The sequence below is a fragment of the Asparagus officinalis genome, chromosome 4 (genome assembly GCF_001876935.1).
Source record: "Asparagus officinalis chromosome 4, Aspof.V1, whole genome shotgun sequence".
Classification (NCBI taxonomy): Eukaryota; Viridiplantae; Streptophyta; class Magnoliopsida; order Asparagales; family Asparagaceae; genus Asparagus; species Asparagus officinalis.
In genome coordinates, this window is record NC_033797.1 from 143,034,681 (window position 1) to 143,053,851 (window position 19,171).

The window sequence follows — 19,171 nt, forward strand, 5'->3', positions numbered from 1 at the left end:
TGACTACTTCTATGGCTAGACTGTGGTATTGTTTGGTGCTGGGATATATTGTTGGTTATACCGTGCACAAATTGTTGAGGGAGTGCTATGACCTGCAGATTGAAGTCCTGTGAGCACATTGGTATGAGCGAGAAGACCGAGGTGGAGTTCAGCACTTCTATCCATCGATCGAGAGGTCTTATTGGAGGTGTTCAGTCAGGCATTTGGGGGCTTTCCGAGGAGGCATCATCGGGAGGTAATCGTTATTTTGTTTCCTATGTTGGGGATTGTACTAGGCATTTTTGGGTTGCAACCAAGTCCCGTTGGTATAAAGCCCTAGTAGTCCGCAACAGTTGGAGGAGGTGTATGGGCAGAAAGGTTACCAGTCATACTTGTTCTAGTAGGTGTCCTTTCTTGCATTGGTGCTGAGCTCACGGCAGTTGGAGACACTTCAGAGGGAAGGAGACAGTGGGGCGACATGATGAGATGGCGGATTTAGTGAGCCGTTCTTTTCTGGAGGAGAATCGGTATTGGTTGTCGAGCAGTGGATCTGGTATTCAGGCTTCGACAGGTTTGGGTCATCTTATGAGGTTGCCGACTACTGCGTGTAGAGTTGTTAGATCTGGTGGAGCTGTTTCAGATTTTGGTCGGCGTCGGATATTTGCCTACCCAGCACTTGGTCACATCGCTGATGTGAGATTGGATCCGATTGCGCATTTAGGATTCAGAGGCTCGTTCGGCTATCAGTGGGGAGCTTCTGAGTTTGGTCTGAGCAGGTTTGTCACTTTGGACTCTCGGCAGGTGGAGAGTATTGATCAGGTCAGAGGGATATCGCAGCGGGTGGAGGTTGATGCTACTCCACATTGGGTGAGGATTTCCTCACATACTCCAGGTCATTCTGCATTGGTTGGGATTCCAGCTGAGGGGGCACAGCGTGGGAGTCATTTATTTATGGGTGCAGATGATGAGGTAGTTGATTTGGATGCAGCTGATGGATATGTTTTGGATACGGCCATTGTTACATCTCAGGTGGAGGTGTTTGGATCGCTTCAGTTTGAGGTCGTTGATGATGCTATCAGCCGCAGGTTGGATTGAGGGCCTTTGGAGGCCCATAGGGTGAACTACGTGAAGGCTTGATTCCTTAGGCAAGAGGATACGTAGGCAGTCTTTATGATGCAGCCGATTTGGTGAGCGACATCGACATTTGGGGAGAGTGTTCGCACTCCCATTTGGGTCTCAGCAAGTGAGGCATTTGGTGTAGTCGGTGTAGGCTCAGTTGTTTGGTGAGTAGACACAGTTGGTTTGGGGTTGAGTGTTCGCACTCCCGTTTGGATCTCGACGTGTTGTGATTGGAGTCCGTTGTCATGAGTCCGTTGCCATGGCATACTGGGTGCAACAGTTGAGGTATTGGTTTGATCGGTGTCGGCTCAGTTTGGTAGAATCTTCGCCGAGGTGGAGATTTGAAGAGATAAGCTCAGGATTCATGTTGTCAGGGTGGCGGTCGACCGGCCCGGTCGACCGCATTCGTGCACAAGGCTTCCTGTGCGTCTGGAAGGAGATCGGTCGACCGGTGCGGTCGACCGACGGTTCTCTGGAGTTTGGGTTTTCTACTGAGAGCTGGTCGGTCGACCGGGCCGGTCGACCGGAATTGATCGCGGTCGACCGGAATTGATCGCGGTCGACCGGAATTGATCGCGGTCGACCGGAATTGATCGCGGTCGACCGGTCTGGTCGACCGACGCTGTTTTGGGCTGGGCTTTTAGGTTTTCGACCCGATTCGTTTTGGATTTGTATAAATACCCTTTGGGTGTTTTTTAGGGTTAAGAGCAAGGACGAATTTGAGCAGATTGAGAGAGTTTTCTTTGGGCTTCTATTCTAGGAGCAATTGGAGAGATTGAGAGTTGATTGTTGAGGGTTTATGAGAGATTTGTAACCCTAGTTTGTTCCTCTTGATTTCTAATAGTGAAAACTCCCCCCTCCTTGCCCCGTGGACGTAGGCATCTTGCCGAACCACGTAAAACTGGTGTTTGGTTGTTTGTGCTGTTGATTTTGGTTGGTTGTTTATCTTTCTTGGCGATTGTTTTGGTTTCTCGAAAAAATCTTTTTCCATTACAAATAGCCCATGGGATGAAAACCCATTAGAGTCATTCCTAAAATCTGAAAGTTTTCTTGCATTTACTACTTGATTAAATAGATTCTTTCTTATAAGTAGACACTATCTAAAATTATCCAATGTGATTACCATACCTCCATATTAAGAATAATTCTGAACTAATTATTAATCTATAAACATATTTTCGATTAATGGTGACACTCATTTAGATTTTTTGTATTATTAATTTTTCAATTTGAGTATGAGACTGAATTGGAAGATCCGGTTTTCGAATCTTTTTTTATTTAGTAACATTTAAAGTCTTTTATGTTTTTTATTAAGAGACCTTGAAATCTAATTTTAGACAAGGAAGAAAACAAAGGAGGAAGATCAACCAAGAGAAGAAGACTGGGATTGAGATTTCTAACTTTAATATAAAGATCAAATGCAATTTTAAGGATGACTCTAAATGATAAAAGAATAAGTAGCAAGACCAGGGTATTTTCATCATAGAATAATAAAATGAATTATTAACTAAGGTAGTCAAATAAATTTACCAAAAAAAGGTGGTCAATTTGATATGCTCATGTAAATTTAGGGGATTTTGTTGGATAACTAATAAGTACAGGATGTTTATTTTTAATTCTAGTGATTAATTTAGGTGGCTTTCTGAAATTTAACCATTCATTCAATGAAGATGGTAAAGGAGATTTCGTCTCATCTTTTAGTACCAACTCCAATCACCAAACCGCTGTACTGAAAACTAACAACTAGTGTTCTCTGTTTCCAGATGCTCAGAGAGCACACAATTCTCATGGTAACATTCACAACAAACATCAAGATTCAAACTGATTTTTACAGTACTATATATCAAATTTAACTATAAATATGCCTTCATTGGAGGTCTCCATTGATCACCGAGAGCTTGAAGGTTTTGAATGTGAGAGTTGCAGGAAACTGAACACGTTTACCACTTATAAACAGGTTCGGTTTCCTCCAACATCTCATCTTCAATGGCTTGACAGCTTCCCATAAACTAGAACTCTGTCTGTGGTTAATATTAGGCTTTGAATGTGAGGATTGGAGGCGATCAAATATAATTGCATGCATTTGAGCTCTCGGGGCAGGTAATTTTGCTTGGTTTCCTCCAATATCTCACCTTCAATTGCCCAATTGTTTGGGTAATAAAAAAATTCAGGTTTGGTGTTGAGAGTACTGAATGTGAGAATTGGAGGAAAATGAATGCATTTAAGCGCGCTATATTATGGTATTTTGTTTATACATGCGTGTCTTCAATTTCCTCCAATATCTCACCTTCAATTGTTCCCTCTGTGTACTTCAATATGGTAAGAATTGTTTACTCTGTCAAAGTTGTTTATAGGGAAATACATTTCGATGAAAATTTTACTTACTGTCCAACTAGAGATTTTGTGGACATACAAGCTATATACCATATCAATGATAACTATACTAAAAGTCCTAAGCAATAAACCTATTCTTTTTGTTTGAGGGTTCAAGTTTCATGCAAGTCCTCATGTACATCTGTATCCCTCCATTCTGGAGATAGTTATATTAATTTCCTTTTAATGAAACGTGGAGGAGCTATGCTTCACAGTTTTATTTAAACAAAATCAGCCAAAAATAGCAAGTGATATTTAGAACTTGACCCGCATTATAGATCGATATACTCCAGTACTATTCAACTAAATTTTTTACCTTGTTTCTTTGAATGTATCATGTTAACTCCTCACATTCCCTTGATTAAATGCTGATACATTATTTGCTTATTTTTCCGGCTCACCCTTTCTAGTGTTTTGATCTTTGAAACAAACTAAAACTTTATATGTTCAGAAAACACCGTGATGGCAAGACGTATCACAGGGATAAGGGCAATCAATCTTGTGAAAGGAGCTTCGATCATAAAACCAGTTCCCAACTGCCTTTGCAATTGTCTGCAAAAAGAAGATTCATACAGTTAGGGTAATATAATAAATAAATTGACCTGAAGAAGTAATTTCTGTTGAGAATTTAACAATTAACAAAAGGTATAATAAATATGAAAGGGTACTAAAAAAATCTGATGCCATGTGAAAATAAATAATACGTGAAAATGAATGACAAATTGTGCACAAAAATTTGAATCGTGCAATTTGAGTCGCAATGATCTGAAATTTACACGAAAACTATCTATATTTATTTGACAACTTGTGAAATTAAACGATTACAGAGCTTACAATATTATCGAGAACTGGAGAATCAGCTCCGAACCAAAGCTCTTGGTTCTCTGTCTGGCAGTGGTTATAGCATGAGTTTATGAATATTCCTTTGGATGAAGAGTTCCCGACTAATGAGAGTACATTCAGAAACTTTATCCTAAAATCTGTCAATGAACAATGAAGATTCTTTATGTAATTTTCTGCTCTGCATAATCTCCAAAATGCTGAACTATTAAAATTAGAAACAGCGCATAATTACCTTGAAATATTTGGAGTTGAATCGAAGAGCAATGGCGTATATCAAATTTGCAGTTATTCCAGGTACCATTAGGATCAGCAGTGTCTGGTATCCAAATGTTCCCTATCTGCAAGAGTACATAAAATAATTTGTATTATAGGGGGAAAAACATTTGATCTATGCTTATAACGGAAAATTATGTGGCATCAAAGTAATAGAGTACCAATCACAAACAACGAGATGTAAACATAGCTTCTTCTATAATGGTATAAATATTCATAGGAGAGAAAAGAAAAATCAAATGCAGAACTTGCCCTCTCATCAGCTCATTGATAGGCATACTTATACTAGAAGTTCACATCTTAGTATAGTTATGAAAAGAATTAGAAAGTAAGATCGATGCAGGCTAACTTGGTTCACAGCTCCAACGAATGGTCGAAATCAATAATCATATGAAAAGAATGTTGATAGATTATGTTAATAATCTTGTGAATCTTTATATTAATAGTATGTATATATTCTGTTGTAAATCATTCCGTAACTATAGCCTAATTGTAGCCTAAATTATAGCAATCCAGGATTGTATATATTGCAACAGAATAATGAGAATAAGCAACGGATTCAATTCTCTCATGGTATCAGACTAGGTTACGTCTCCTAGCCGCCTTCTTCTTCCTATCTCCTCTCTTCTCAATTATCTTCTTCATCTCCTTCGTGCCTTTTCCATGGCAGAATCCACCAAATTCCATCCGGCTTTAGCCGTGAACAATGTCAAAAACTTCATCTCCGTCACCCTTGACATGGAAAGTTCTCAATATAATTCTTGGGCCACGTTGTTCAAGATTCACGCACGAGCATATCAAGTTCTTGACCACATCATTCCATCCTCTTCGAAAAACAAAGGGAAGAAGACCTCCGACGAAGAAGATGACCCCGACCTCTGGGATCGTCTCGATGCTATAGTCCTTCAATGGATTTACGGCACCATCTCCAACGACGTTCTCCACACCATTCTTGAACAAGACATCACAGCCATGGAAGCTTGGAACCGCTTAGCCGACTTGTTCCATGACAACAAAACTGCCAGAGCTGTGCATCTTGAATATCAACTCTCTCAAGTCCGACTCGATGACTTTCCTAATGTCACTGCCTATTGTCAACGCATCAAAATGCTTGCCGATCAACTTGGGAACGTCGGGGTGCCTGTCTCCGATGCAAGGAAGGTGCTTGTGCTTTGTTCGGGTCTCAACGCGGCCTATCGTGGGGTAGGCAGGATCATTCAACACGGTAAGCCTCTCAAGTCTTTCTCTGATGCTCGTTCAACTCTTGTGATGGAGGAAGATTCTCTTAAGAACAGTGCGGCCCGGGAGTCTGACTCGGCTCTTCTTGCGGGTCACAACCCTCCCACCTTTGATGCTAATTCCGGCAGCTATCATGCCCCTCGCAACAACAACAATAATGGCGACAATCACCACCGCAACAACTATCACAAAAGGCACGGTGGTCGGGGTCGCGGCAATAATCACGGCAACAATAACAAAGGTCGAGGGGGAGGTCGTGGGCATAACCATGCTGGACGTGGCGGTGCACCACATCAACCGTCACAGTGGCCACCTGCCTGGCAGTATCCGGCGTGGGGAGGCTGGGCTCCACCTCCTTGGGCCATGCCTCCTTGCCCCTATCCTACAGCAGCTTCATGGCAGCCTCGTCCAAACTCTAAGAAGCCTGGCATTTTGGGTGCTCACCCTCAACAAGCACATCATGCCACTGCAATTCCTCCACAAGGTGATTATATGCCTACTGATGTTGACGCGGCTTTTCATACACTCTCTCTCAATCCCCCGGATGACAACAATTGGTACATGGACACCGGTGCCACCTCTCACATGACTTCGAATCAAGGTACTCTCTCGTCTTATTTTAATTTGAGCAAAAACCGTGGTATATTAGTCGGTAATGGTCATGAAATTCCAATTCACGGTTACGGTAGCACTGCTCTATCCCCTTCGAACCCCCCTTTGCATCTCAACAATGTCTTGCATGCTCCCAAACTCATTAAGAACCTAATTTCCGTTAGAAAATTCACTAAAGATAATTCTTGTTCTGTTGAGTTTGATCCGTTTGGGTTTTATGTGAAGGATTTACGAACGGGGAGGCACCTAATGAGATGTGAGAGCTCGGGAGATCTCTATCCCTTCACCAAAAATCGGGCCATTTCTGATTCCGCATTTACTGCTTCGTCTTCAAATTTGTGGCATAGCCGCTTAGGGCATCCCGGAGAAGCTGTTCTTAGTTCTCTTCGTAGTAACAATTTTATTCAATGTAATAAGGCCCGTGAATTTTGTCATTCTTGTCCTCTTGGAAAACATATGAAATTGCCATTCAAGAGTTCAACTTCTTTCACTTGCTTGCCTTTTGATATTGTTCACAGTGATTTATGGACTTCCCCCGTTTTAAGCTCTTCGGGACATAAATATTATGCTTTATTTTTGGATGATTATTCGAATTTTTTGTGGACATTTCCAATCTCAAATAAATCACAGGTTTATTTGATATTCCAAAAACTTCAAGCATATATTAGAACCCAATTTGAAAGAGAAATCAAAAACCTACAATGTGACAATGGGCGGGAGTATATAAATGGTCCTCTTAGAAGCCTCTGTGAATCTAGTGGTATGGATTTTCGTCTCTCATGCCCTCACACATCTCCTCAAAATGGAAAGTCCGAACGAAAAATTAAATCCATCAATAACATTGTACGGACTCTTCTTGCTCACTCTTCCATGCCACCCTCGTTTTGGCACCATGCTCTTCAAATGGCCACCTATCTCCTAAATGTCTTACCATCTAAGGTTTTGGGGTACAAGTCACCTACACAAATTCTCTACCAAAAAGATCCAACCTACTCTCATCTTCGGGTTTTCGGTTGCCTTTGCTATCCTCTCTTCCCTTCCTCTACCATCAACAAGCTTCAAGCTCGATCAACTCCTTGTGTTTTCTTAGGCTATCCGTCAAACCATCGGGGATACAAGTGCTATGACTTGTCAAGTAAGAAAATATTTATCTCACGACATGTTTTGTTTGAGGAAAATCAATTTCCTTTTGCAAATTTACATACCCCTACTGCCTCTTCTTACACCTTTTTGGATGACGACCCCTCTCCTTACTTGATCCAACACATTCAACATTCTTCCCAACTAAGGCCTGCTGCAGAGCCCATTTCCCCTGGCCCAAATCTGCCGCCCACCCTAAACAATCCCTCACCTGCCACGGCCCAGTCCGGGCAGCAGTCCACTAGCTCCATTCCTCCTACTGTCCAAGTAGTTGAGCCTACTGCCCCTTCTTCCGCAACGGCCCAGCCAGCACATTCTCCACCACGAGCCGAGCAGCCAGTTCGGCCCACTCCAGCTACCCGCATGTCCACTAGAAGTCAGCATGGGATTGTTAAGCCCAAAAGGCATTTTAACTTGAGTGTTTCTACTTCCCCTTCCATATCTCCACTTCCCAAAAATCCAATAAGTGCTATTCGTGACCTGAATTGGAAATTGGCTATGATGGATGAAATGGATGCTCTAATTAAAAATAAGACGTGGGAGTTAGTCCCCCGACCTGCTGATGTTAATATTATTCGTTCTATGTGGATTTTTCGTCACAAAAAGAAATCTAACGGTGATTTTGAGCGTCATAAGGCTCGTCTTGTAGGCGATGGACAATCTCAACAGGTGGGAGTGGATTGTGGTGAGACATTCAGTCCGGTTGTCAAACCGGCGACTATTCGGGCAGTGTTGAGCATCTCTTTATCACATTCTTGGCCCATCCATCAGTTGGATGTCAAGAATGCCTTCTTACATGGTAATCTCACTGAAACTGTCTATATGCACCAGCCCATGGGATTTAAAGATCCCAATCATCCAGATTATGTTTGTTTGTTGAAGAAATCTCTCTATGGCCTTAAACAAGCCCCACGGGCTTGGTACCAGCGATTTGCAGACTATGTTGCTACTATTGGTTTTTCTCACAGCAAGTCCGATCATTCTCTGTTTATTTTTCGTCAGGGCACTCAAACTGCATATATCTTATTGTATGTTGACGATATTATTCTCACTGCCTCTTCAGATGCTCTCCGAAGGTCCATTATGTCTCTCCTCAGTTCTGAATTTGATATGAAGGACTTAGGTCCTCTTAGTTTTTTTTTGGGCATTGAAGTGAAACGTCATTCAGGAGGTATTTTTCTCTCACAAAAGACATATGCTGAGGAGATACTTGATAGGGCAGGTATGACTTCTTGCAAGCCATGTCCTACACCCGTGGACACAAACCCGAAGCTCAGCACCTCCACCGGGTCCCCTTATGATGATCCAACTCAATACCGCAAACTTGCTGGTGCACTTCAATATCTCACATTCACTAGGCCCGACATCTCCTATGCGGTGCAACAAGTTTGTCTCCACATGCATGCTCCAAATGACAACCATATGGCCGCCCTCAAACGCATTTTGCGTTACATTCGAGGTACACTTGACCTTGGTTTGCATCTCTATAAATCATCGACAACCTCTCTTGTCACATATACAGATGCAGATTGGGGTGGATGCCCAGATACCCGAAGATCCACTTCGGGTTATTGTGTGTTTCTTGGAGACAACTTGATCTCTTGGTCCTCAAAACGTCAACCTACACTCTCCCGATCTAGTGCCGAAGCTGAATACCGGGGTGTTGCTAATGTTGTTTCCGAGTCTTGTTGGATTCGTAATCTCCTCTTAGAACTTCATTGTCCGCTCAACAAGGCCACATTGGTATATTGTGATAATGTTAGTGCCATTTATCTTTCGGGCAATCCTGTGCAACATCAACGCACTAAGCATATTGAAATGGATATTCACTTTGTTCGAGAAAAGGTCTCACGAGGTGAGGTACGTGTCCTTCATGTTCCGTCCCGTTATCAAATCGCCGACATCTTTACTAAAGGGCTTCCGCGCATACTCTTCAATGATTTTCGGGACAGTCTAAGCGTTCGTGAACCTCCCGTTTCGACTGCGGGGGTGTGATAGATTATGTTAATAATCTTGTGAATCTTTATATTAATAGTATGTATATATTCTGTTGTAAATCATTCCGTAACTATAGCCTAATTGTAGCCTAAATTATAGCAATCCAGGATTGTATATATTGCAACAGAATAATGAGAATAAGCAACGGATTCAATTCTCTCATGGTATCAGACTAGGTTACGTCTCCTAGCCGCCTTCTTCTTCCTATCTCCTCTCTTCTCAATTATCTTCTTCATCTCCTTCGTGCCTTTTCCATGGCAGAATCCACCAAATTCCATCCGGCTTTAGCCGTGAACAATGTCAAAAACTTCATCTCCGTCACCCTTGACATGGAAAGTTCTCAATATAATTCTTGGGCCACGTTGTTCAAGATTCACGCACGAGCATATCAAGTTCTTGACCACATCATTCCATCCTCTTCGAAAAACAAAGGGAAGAAGACCTCCGACGAAGAAGATGACCCCGACCTCTGGGATCGTCTCGATGCTATAGTCCTTCAATGGATTTACGGCACCATCTCCAACGACGTTCTCCACACCATTCTTGAACAAGACATCACAGCCATGGAAGCTTGGAACCGCTTAGCCGACTTGTTCCATGACAACAAAACTGCCAACGGCCTCCAAAGGCCCTCAATCAAATAGAAAAGTCTGCAACTCTTCTCCAATATCACCAAACGATCTGTAACTGATAGTATTCCCAATGATCCCAAATTGAGACAAATCAAACACCTCCACCTGAGGTAAACCAATGGCCATATCCAAACTATATCTACCAGCTGCAACTGAATCCAAAACAAATCCATCATCTGCATCCGAAATCAAATGATCCCCAACCTGTGTTACCTTAGCTGGAATCCTAAATGACGCAGTATGATCTGGAGTATGTGAAATAATCTCCACCCAACGTGGAGTAGCATCACTCTCCACCTGCTGCGATATCCAAATGACCTGAACAACACTCTCCACCTGCCGAGAGTCAAAAGTGACATACCTGCTCAGAACAGAATCAGAAGCTCCCAAACGATAATCAACTGAGCCTCCGAACCCCAAACGCGCAATCGGATCCAATCTCACATCCACGATGTGACCAAATGCTGGGTATCCAAATATCCGACGCGACCCAAAATCTGAAGCAGCTCCACCAGATCTAATAACTCCTAAAGCAGCAGTCGGCGACCTATGCATAAGATGACCCAAATATGTCGAAGCCCGCACACCAATGCCAATGCTCGACATCAAACGCCGATCCTCCTCCAGAAAGGAACGACCCATCGAAACTGTCATCTCATCTCGTCGCCCCAAAGTCTCCACACCAATGAAGTGTCTCCTATTGCCGTGAGCTCGGCACCAACGCAAGAAAGGACCCCTACCAAAGCTGAAACAATGAGTTACCTTTCTGCCAATACACTTCTTCCAATTGTTGTTGACTTCTAGGACTTTACACCAACGGGAACTGGTCGCGACCCAATAATGCCTAGAACAATCACCAACTGTGGAAACCAAGATACGATTACCTCCCAATGATGCCTCCTTGGAAGGCCCCCAAATGCCTGACTGAACACCTCCAAAAAGACCCCTCGCTCGATGGATAGAAGTGCCAAACTCCACCACGGTCTCGCTCATCCTAATGTGCTCACAGGACTTCAATCTGCAGGTCATAGCACTCCTCAACAACCAATGCACGGTATTACCAATCATATACCCCAGCACCAAACAATGCCACAGTCTAGCCGAATCTGATGAAGTCGTCATTTCCCTATCAATCACCGTGCTTCCGTGCAAATAATACAAATTTCTTCTTCTGACGCCCTTCATCACAATCATGGACCCAAATGTAACCTTCAAGCGTGCATCCGCCAAGGTCACCCTATAGCCAGCTGCCTCCAAAGCTCCAAGTGAAATGATGTTCTTCTTCAACTGAGGAACGAACCTCACTCCAACCAACTCCCGAATCACCCCGTCACTCATCCTGATCCGAACAGTACCAATACCACCAATAGAGCATTTGTGATCATTCCCCATGAGCACGAAATCCCCTCTTTCCAACTCCTGAAAGCTGGAGAACCAATCCCTCCTAGGGCAAATGTGGTATGTAGCACCCGAATCCAATATCCACTCTGTAGAGTAGGCAACACAAACTGACGGCAGTGCAGATAACGAGTAGCCCGAAGAATCCGAATCTGAATCGTTGCCACTAGCCTTGACAACATTCGCCTCTGAAGCTTGAATAGCTTTTCCCTTATTCTTCCCGGCTCGATCAACTAACTTTGGGCAATCGGCTTTCCAATGTCCATCTTCTTTGCAAAAGGCACATTGATTCTTACGAACTCCAAGATGTGCCCCTCTAGACTGCGACCTCCCACTACGGTTTGGACCCTTTGCTCTTGCGACCAACGCCCCCGCTACCGGCTCAAACGAAGTCTCCTTATCCTTCTTTCGAAGCTGATAATTCACAAGTGCAGCGGTGACCTCACTATACGAAAGAGATGCCTTCCCATTAATAAGAGTAAGAACGAAGGTCTCATATTCCTCGTCAGGCAAGGAACTCAATAGCAACAACGCCTTGTCCTCATCTTCAATCTTAACATCCACATTCGCCAAATCCGCAAGAAGCTTCGTGTAGTGGTTCATGTGATCACCAATGGAGGTTCCTTTCTTCAACTGGAAGCGGTAAAGCCTCCTCTTCAAATGCAAGCGATTCTCCACACTCTTGGTCAAATACTTGCTCTCAAGGATCTCCCAAATCTTCTTTGCAGAAGTCTCATTGATCACATCATACTTTAGATCTTGAGTGAGACAAGACCTAATCACACCACACGCCGTTCGATTCATCTTTTTCCAAACCTTCTCATCAATGTTGTCCGGTTTCCCGTCCAACTCCAACGTATCTTCCAAATTTTGCGCGTTGAGCGCATCCATGACTTCGCATCGCCAAAGTCCAAAATTGTTTGTGCCATTGAACTTTTCCACATCAATCTTCATTGAGTGGATATTCAAGCTTTGGACGGTCTTCACGCCGGAAGTACTGCCCACAACTCCTTCTTTCTCGGCCATAATCCTCAAGGCACCACCAAACCAATGCGGAAACAAACGAGAAATAGATCCAAACTGAAAAAGACGAGATTTTTACAAAAAAAGATCCCACCTTTATCACCAAACGAAGCCCTAGCTGAACTTCCAAAGCGATCTACTCCTCCAAAATAGCCCAAGCGTAGCCCGAGCTCTGATACCACTTGTTGTGACTGATGCTTTGAGAAACCAAACCAACGAACGCCGAGAGAAAGACCAAACAAAAAAAACACAAACACCAAGGTTTTACGTGGTTCGGCAAATTGCCTACGTCCACGGGGCAAGAAGGGGGTGGGTTTTCACTAATAGAGAAGGAGAGTACAAATTGAGATTACAAATCGCTCAAACGAACCAACTAATCTCACCAACAAATCTCTCAATCTCTCAACCAATAACCCTAACAAATAGCTCAGAAAGATCTCTCTTTTTCTGTGCTCCAAAACCCCAAAACTCTCCTTACAAAACCCTCAAATCGTATTGGTATTTATACCAAAACAGAAACCCAAACAGACTGCAAATAGGAACCTGAACTTTCCAAAAAACCCGTCATAAGTCGACTTATCAGTCTGCATAAGTCGACTTGGCAGAGCGAAAAACAGCAACTGGAGAAGAGATCATAAGTCGACTTATCAGACCTGATAAGTCGACTTGGCAGAGCAAAAAACCAACAATCCAGAGCAGAACGTAAGTCGACTCATGCACCAACATAAGTCGACTTACCATAAGTCGACTTATGCTTGTGCATGAGTCGACTTATGACCAAAAATCTGCTTTTTCCAATTCTTCTCCACAAAGAATAAGCACCTGCCATGTATCATAAGCTGGATTTAGCATGAACAAAGGCGTGTCTATCAGCGGTGCTGCGTACTGTGGGAAAAAACACTGCATTTGAACAGAACCTTGTCAGGGAGTTACTGGTTAATACTTCGGATTCTCTACAATCTTGATCGTATACAAATTCCACAATCTGTTGTGTAAAGCAATAATATCTCTTCTTTCAGTGGGTTCCACAATTATAATTTTTCTTATTTAGGTTCTTTGTATGGTAGTCCCTTAAATCTTTAGTATTTTTGAAATTAGTCCCTGAAACCATAGAAACTGCAATTCGGTTCCCCCAATTCCTAAGTTATTTGAAATTAATCAAATCATAGAAATTGCTATTAGGTCCTGCAATTCTTAGGTTATTTTGAAATTAGTCCCTCCGAAAGTAACAATTAGAGGAATTAATTCGAAAGAACTTATGAGAAATGGGGACCAACTAGCAATTTCAGTGATTTGAGGGACTAATTCATACTAACTTAAGAATCAGGGGACCTAATGGCAACTTCTATGATTTGAGGGACTAGTTCAAAATATGAAAGAACATAAGAAAACCCTTTGTACATGAAAAAATATCTTACACACGGTCCACAGGATAAAGAGAGAGTATTGGTTGATATGATAAATTTGTAGAAATTTCTCTATAATCAAGAATGCAGAAGAATCCTTATCACTGATTAAAGATTCTGAAAACTAGAGGAAGACACTTACCATGCCTGGTCCCAGATGAGAGATGCACGAAGAAGGTAAGCTCCTCACCGATCCCTACAACGACAACATAATCACTAATGATGTACATGTCGTAAGATATATTCATTAATAGAAGAATGGAAAATTTCATGACACACATTGGCCTATATTTGGTATCAAACATAGTAACATTTGTAAGTATTAATAAATATTTACATGTGTTTTCACCACATCATCGTAGAAGGCTTTGATGTGCTCTTTTCCAGTTATATCCTTCCTGATATGAGCAGCGAAAGAATAGCAATTCAGAATGGGAGCATATATAAGCCAGAAGTTTCTGGCTAGAGAAAATGGGATTTTACTTTTTCTCACATATATCTTACCATTGTTTCTGATGCAGCAATTTGTATTGTTTTCAGAGTGAACAGCAAAAAAAAAAAAAAAAAAAAAAAAAAAAAAAAAAAAAAAAAAAAAAAAAAAAATCAACAAGGGAAGAAAGATATGAAAACATTTTATTTCCATTATTCTTGACTTTTTTAGTTAATGGTCCCAATTTAAAAGGTTAGTACAAATAAGAGTGGGAAGAAATAAGAGTTGGACAAGAGTAATCACTAATTAGTTATTAACCTTAATCACTAAACCAAGATAGTCGTACAGATAATCATTTATTAAATGAGAAATGAGATTTTAAATCATTCTACAACTATACTCGTCATGTTCTTCTGGCTAAATGTAATCATATCATATACTTTGCATAGCAAGTGAAAAAAAAATATACCAAGACAGTAGAGTTTGCATCATAATATGCATCAACAAATGCACTAAAAAAATCAAATCATTCTAGTGAAAGAATACATGAAATGAACTTTCTATTGATCTCTTAACAGTTGTTAAAGCTGATAAGGTTACTTAAGGTGTAAGGTGTCTGTAGAATTGAATAGAAACCAGAAAAAATATATCAAATTTAAGGATGGACTAAGTGTTTATAACACTTGACACTATGATCTCCAGAACTTATTGAACTATTAGCTAACTTACACATTGATGAAATAACCGGCATCTGAAAGACATTTAACCTTAGCATCCTTAGGTAGAAACGCACGAAATCTATCACAATGTAGTATGGATGCCAATCCACCAGCCGAACATCCAGATAAAAGTGCCTGAACCCAAGAACATGTATAGTTATTTCGATAATTTTGCATTATAAGATGACTGACTATGAGATCAATAAAAGATCATCTTACATTGTTTGCATTTTTCAGTCCTTTTGCAAGCAGGTCTTCCATAATAGCAAGCCATATCCTCGCTCCTCTATAGTGAAGATCAGTAGCCTAATTAGACACCAAAGTGGAAAAATTAAATTAATACAAAGGAATTCTCTAGTAGGGATTTTTTTTTTTTTTTTTGACTTACAGGATCTACTCTCTCTACATCTCCAGTAAATGAAGAACCATCACAGTAGCGGATCAGGACCCTGTTCCAATTGTATAAATCTGCATATTGTGACAAAGAAAAAGTTAAGCAAGAAACAGGAAAATGTTGAGGAAGCTAGAAACATGGCTAATAATAGACAGGCTATCTTCTTATAATGATTGCCTTATCGCCTCTGCTCTTCATCTTAGTTAGCAATGTCTTTCATCTAAGGGTGCAATTGTATCAGATATATGGTACTTTTTATTGGAATATAAAAATATAACACTTAACCCTCATCAAAACTTTAGAGCTTTGGTGTAATGATTGGGGACTTTAACTTGGTATCAGAGCAACCCAGGTCTAAATCCCACTAGCCACAAAATTAAAGCATATTTTCTAAAAATTAACATCACTGCTTTTGTCCAGGTTTCGGCCTATAAAAAGACCCTCAACCTACAGGGGCATGTGAGAATATAAAAATATAACCCTCACCCTCACCAAAACGTCAGAATTCTGGTGTAATTATTAGGGACTTTAACACTTATCATATCCATATTCGCTCACTAATCACCGAGATGAATGCAAAAAAATAACATAGTTCAATAAGAAAAACCCATGATTCGTATCCGTCAAAATATGAAGACGGGTACAGATCATATAAGTGAAACACATATATGTATAAAATGTGGGTAAGAAAAAAACAAATAAGATTGAAGAGTATATAAATTACGTGATGCTTAAACTATTTAAATAAACCAAACTTGCTGGAATTAGAGTTTACAAATGCTCGTTCGACATATCTAAAAATCAAAGCTCAGATGTCTGGATGATCAAAATTAATCTTAGATCCAATAATCTAAGGTGGAAACAATTTCAAAACGCTGATAGAAACATTTATCCGGATACAAATACATATCCTTTGGTTCATATATATCTGAATTCTACCAAAATCTAAAACGCATATATCCCCAGATATTCATATCCTTTGGTTCATATAAGAAGTTGCAAAGCACAAAGCAGGTTAAGTTGGCCATTAAAGGAGGATATTCACCTCTGGAGTATGCAAATGGACATCTTATTTTTTGCAAATGGAAATATTGAGGAAAACTTGCCTCTTTAACAAGTTTTATTATACTACTTGAGAAATTTGATCAGATATGGCACTGACACTTGTTTTTTTACCTATCTTTCCTGTTCTGTATAACACCAAGGTCTCCTTCGGAGCCTTCTTTGTATTTTTTTTCATTATCCTCTCTTTAACTCGACATATATGGTTGAATTTCACTTCTCTTCACAAAAAAATCAAACTAATTTGATAATTACACCAAATAGAGAACTGATTGAATGGTACACATACCTGGATTAAATGATCGGTTGTTGCTTAAAATCGCAGAAAAGTTGAACTGTTTTTCCATTTTATTGGAAGACCCCAATCTTGTATCTTTGCGATCCAGACAGGTTGTAACATTATTGCACCATCCTCCCCCCTGACAATTAACTTCACTAAAACATTACACTGATAATTTAAATATAAGGAATCAAATGAGAACATAATCTACGAATACTTTGCAGCGAGCCCAAATGCGTATAATGCTAGAATAGACTATGATACCTCCATATGAACTAACCAATTATTCACCCCTGAACCGAACCCTGGAGATAGATGATAAGCTGGGGGACTTCCATCAAGACAAACTGTGATGAACACAACATGTGCTATCATTTGTTTAATATAGTACATAAATAACTTGCTAGTTAATTGGTTCATAGTGAGAGCCAATTGATCCATTAAANTAATCAGGTTTTAATGAAAGAAAATTGACCTGCTCCTTTCTCTATAGCACTCTCAAGATAAGTGATATCCACAATACATCCATCAGTATTGAGAAATGAAAGTATACAAATGAGAACAAAAGCCCGCGTACTCCTCCTAGCATCCACCATTTTTTTTAGTTTTCGGCTATTCGCTGTGTACTGATGAAGAAATGGAAATATGAACGAATGAGAAATCAAATATGTGACCAGATTCATCAAAGGATTAAGGTTTCAATGGGTAGAATGAAAGTTTGGATCATTTAACCAAAACTATGAATGTACAGAGAGAGAAGTATACCTTGGGAGTGAACTTGGTGATGGAGGAGATGTGGCGTATTCTTCAGAGATATATGATGATAAGGAAGGACATTAAAACTGAACCCCTTTGTTTTTATGTGAGCTGTTATATGTTTGTTTCTCACGTATGGTCCCTTGATGGAGAATTTTGTCTTTACATGTAACGTGAGGAAGGGAATAATTTACAGAGAAGTTTATCGCTCTTGTTGGCTGAGTGAAGGTTTTTAGCATATGTACCTGATATTTACAAATTTAGCCCCTAAATCATTATTATTTGCAACTTTATTCTCTATATCTTAATATTTACAAATTTGCCCCATAGTTTTCCATAAAGAAGTTTTTTACGATTCATTTGTTGGATTTGGGTGTGGATCCAAACCTCCGCAGGCGAGCTTGAGGCAAGATCAGGAGAGCTCGAGGAGCTTCAGGCGAGGTCCACGCGAAGCTGCAGGCGAGGCGAGCTCCTTCCGGCGAGGCGATCTCCTTCCGGCGAGGTCGAGCTCCTCCAGGCGAGCTCGAACGTTGTGCAAGCGAGCTCGAGATCAGGCGAGGTCGTCGGCGAGTTGCAGGTGAGCTCAAGGCTTGTGTCAGGCGAGCTCGAGGCTTGCGTCAGGCGAGCTCGAGCGGTGGAGCCTGTGAGCGTAGGCGAGCTCTGAGCGACAGACCTGTCGGCCAGGCTGTCTCTAGGTTTACTATACAAGGGAACCAGAGCTCGAGCATCGATAACGGGCTCTTCTCTCTCTCTCTCTTCTCTCTCTCTCTCTCATCTTCCTCTCCTCAACACGATCTCTCTTTTTGGCGCGGCGGCCCTCTCCTTTTTTCTCCTGCTCTTTCTCCAGCTCGATTTTGAGGGAGGATTCAAGAAGGGAATAGTTGATTTTGAGGGAGAGAATTAAAGAGGGGAATTGTTACTGTAGCTACAGTAACAATTAGCATTTATCGAGAGATCTCAAGTTTGAGATCTGCTCTTACATTGTAATTTTTTTGATTAATAAAAAAATTAATTGTGTGGCTCCCGAGAACGTAGGCAAGTTTGTCGAACCTCATAAATCTTGGTGTACTTTTCTCTATACTGTATTTTTTGTTGTTTCAAAGGTTTAGCGTAGCCCCGTGTATTCCCCAACATCATTTATTCTATTAAGAAGCAAGTTCAAGGGCATGTTAGGAAGAGGTTGACTCGCAAATACGGATGATGGAGAATTGGGTAGAAAAATACAATGTTGGAGAATCATGGGTAAATTTGCAAAATATGGGTGATTTGGGAGTTATATATGCAACAATTTATTGACATTGATTTCAGCATTTTATTGTGGTTATAAGGAAGATAAATGAACGAAGAGATGGGAAGTTAACAAAATTCTCTTCCCCTGTGGAAGAATTTTCAAATGAGAAAAATGATTTCTCCTAACTTTTCTTCTCCCTTATATTCCCTAAACTTTCATTTCCCCTTATTCCTCTTCACCCCTCTGAGAGAGAAACAGGCGAAA

At 40.9% G+C, this 19,171-nt stretch overlaps 1 protein-coding gene across 4 annotated transcripts; it reads right to left on the bottom strand.

Moving 5' to 3' along the window:
• On the bottom strand, positions 3,724–17,775 carry LOC109839623 (pectin acetylesterase 8-like). 4 transcript variants are annotated; one of them, XM_020408125.1, is made up of 13 exons: positions 17,686–17,775; positions 17,396–17,546; positions 17,185–17,267; positions 16,930–17,059; positions 15,573–15,652; positions 15,404–15,490; positions 15,195–15,319; positions 14,373–14,433; positions 14,178–14,231; positions 13,452–13,529; positions 4,547–4,652; positions 4,306–4,451; positions 3,724–4,023 (listed from the first exon to the last, which is right to left on the bottom strand). In XM_020408125.1, exons 2-13 carry the CDS (start codon positions 17,514–17,516, stop codon positions 3,919–3,921), a joined length of 1,176 nt encoding a protein of 391 aa, XP_020263714.1. In that variant the 5' UTR covers positions 17,517–17,546; positions 17,686–17,775; the 3' UTR covers positions 3,724–3,918. The 4 variants fall into 4 exon arrangements, with proteins under 4 accessions (XP_020263714.1, XP_020263712.1, XP_020263711.1 ...); XM_020408123.1 differs by lacking the exon at positions 17,686–17,775 and adding an exon at positions 14,540–14,547 and having other exon boundaries at positions 15,233–15,319; positions 17,396–17,660; XM_020408122.1 differs by lacking the exon at positions 17,686–17,775 and having other exon boundaries at positions 17,396–17,659.

Bases quoted from the DNA above. Each gene is read 5' to 3' on its own strand.
- LOC109839623 (XM_020408122.1), bottom strand. From the start codon at position 17,603: ATGAATCTGGTCACATATTTGATTTCTCATTCGTTCATATTTCCATTT. The intron at 4,452-4,546 runs GTAATTATGCGC...GTTCATTGACAG, and splicing joins TCAACTCCAAATATTTCAAG to ATTTTAGGATAAAGTTTCTG. The intron at 4,024-4,305 runs GTAAGCTCTGTA...TTCTTTTTGCAG, and splicing joins CTCCAGTTCTCGATAATATT to ACAATTGCAAAGGCAGTTGG.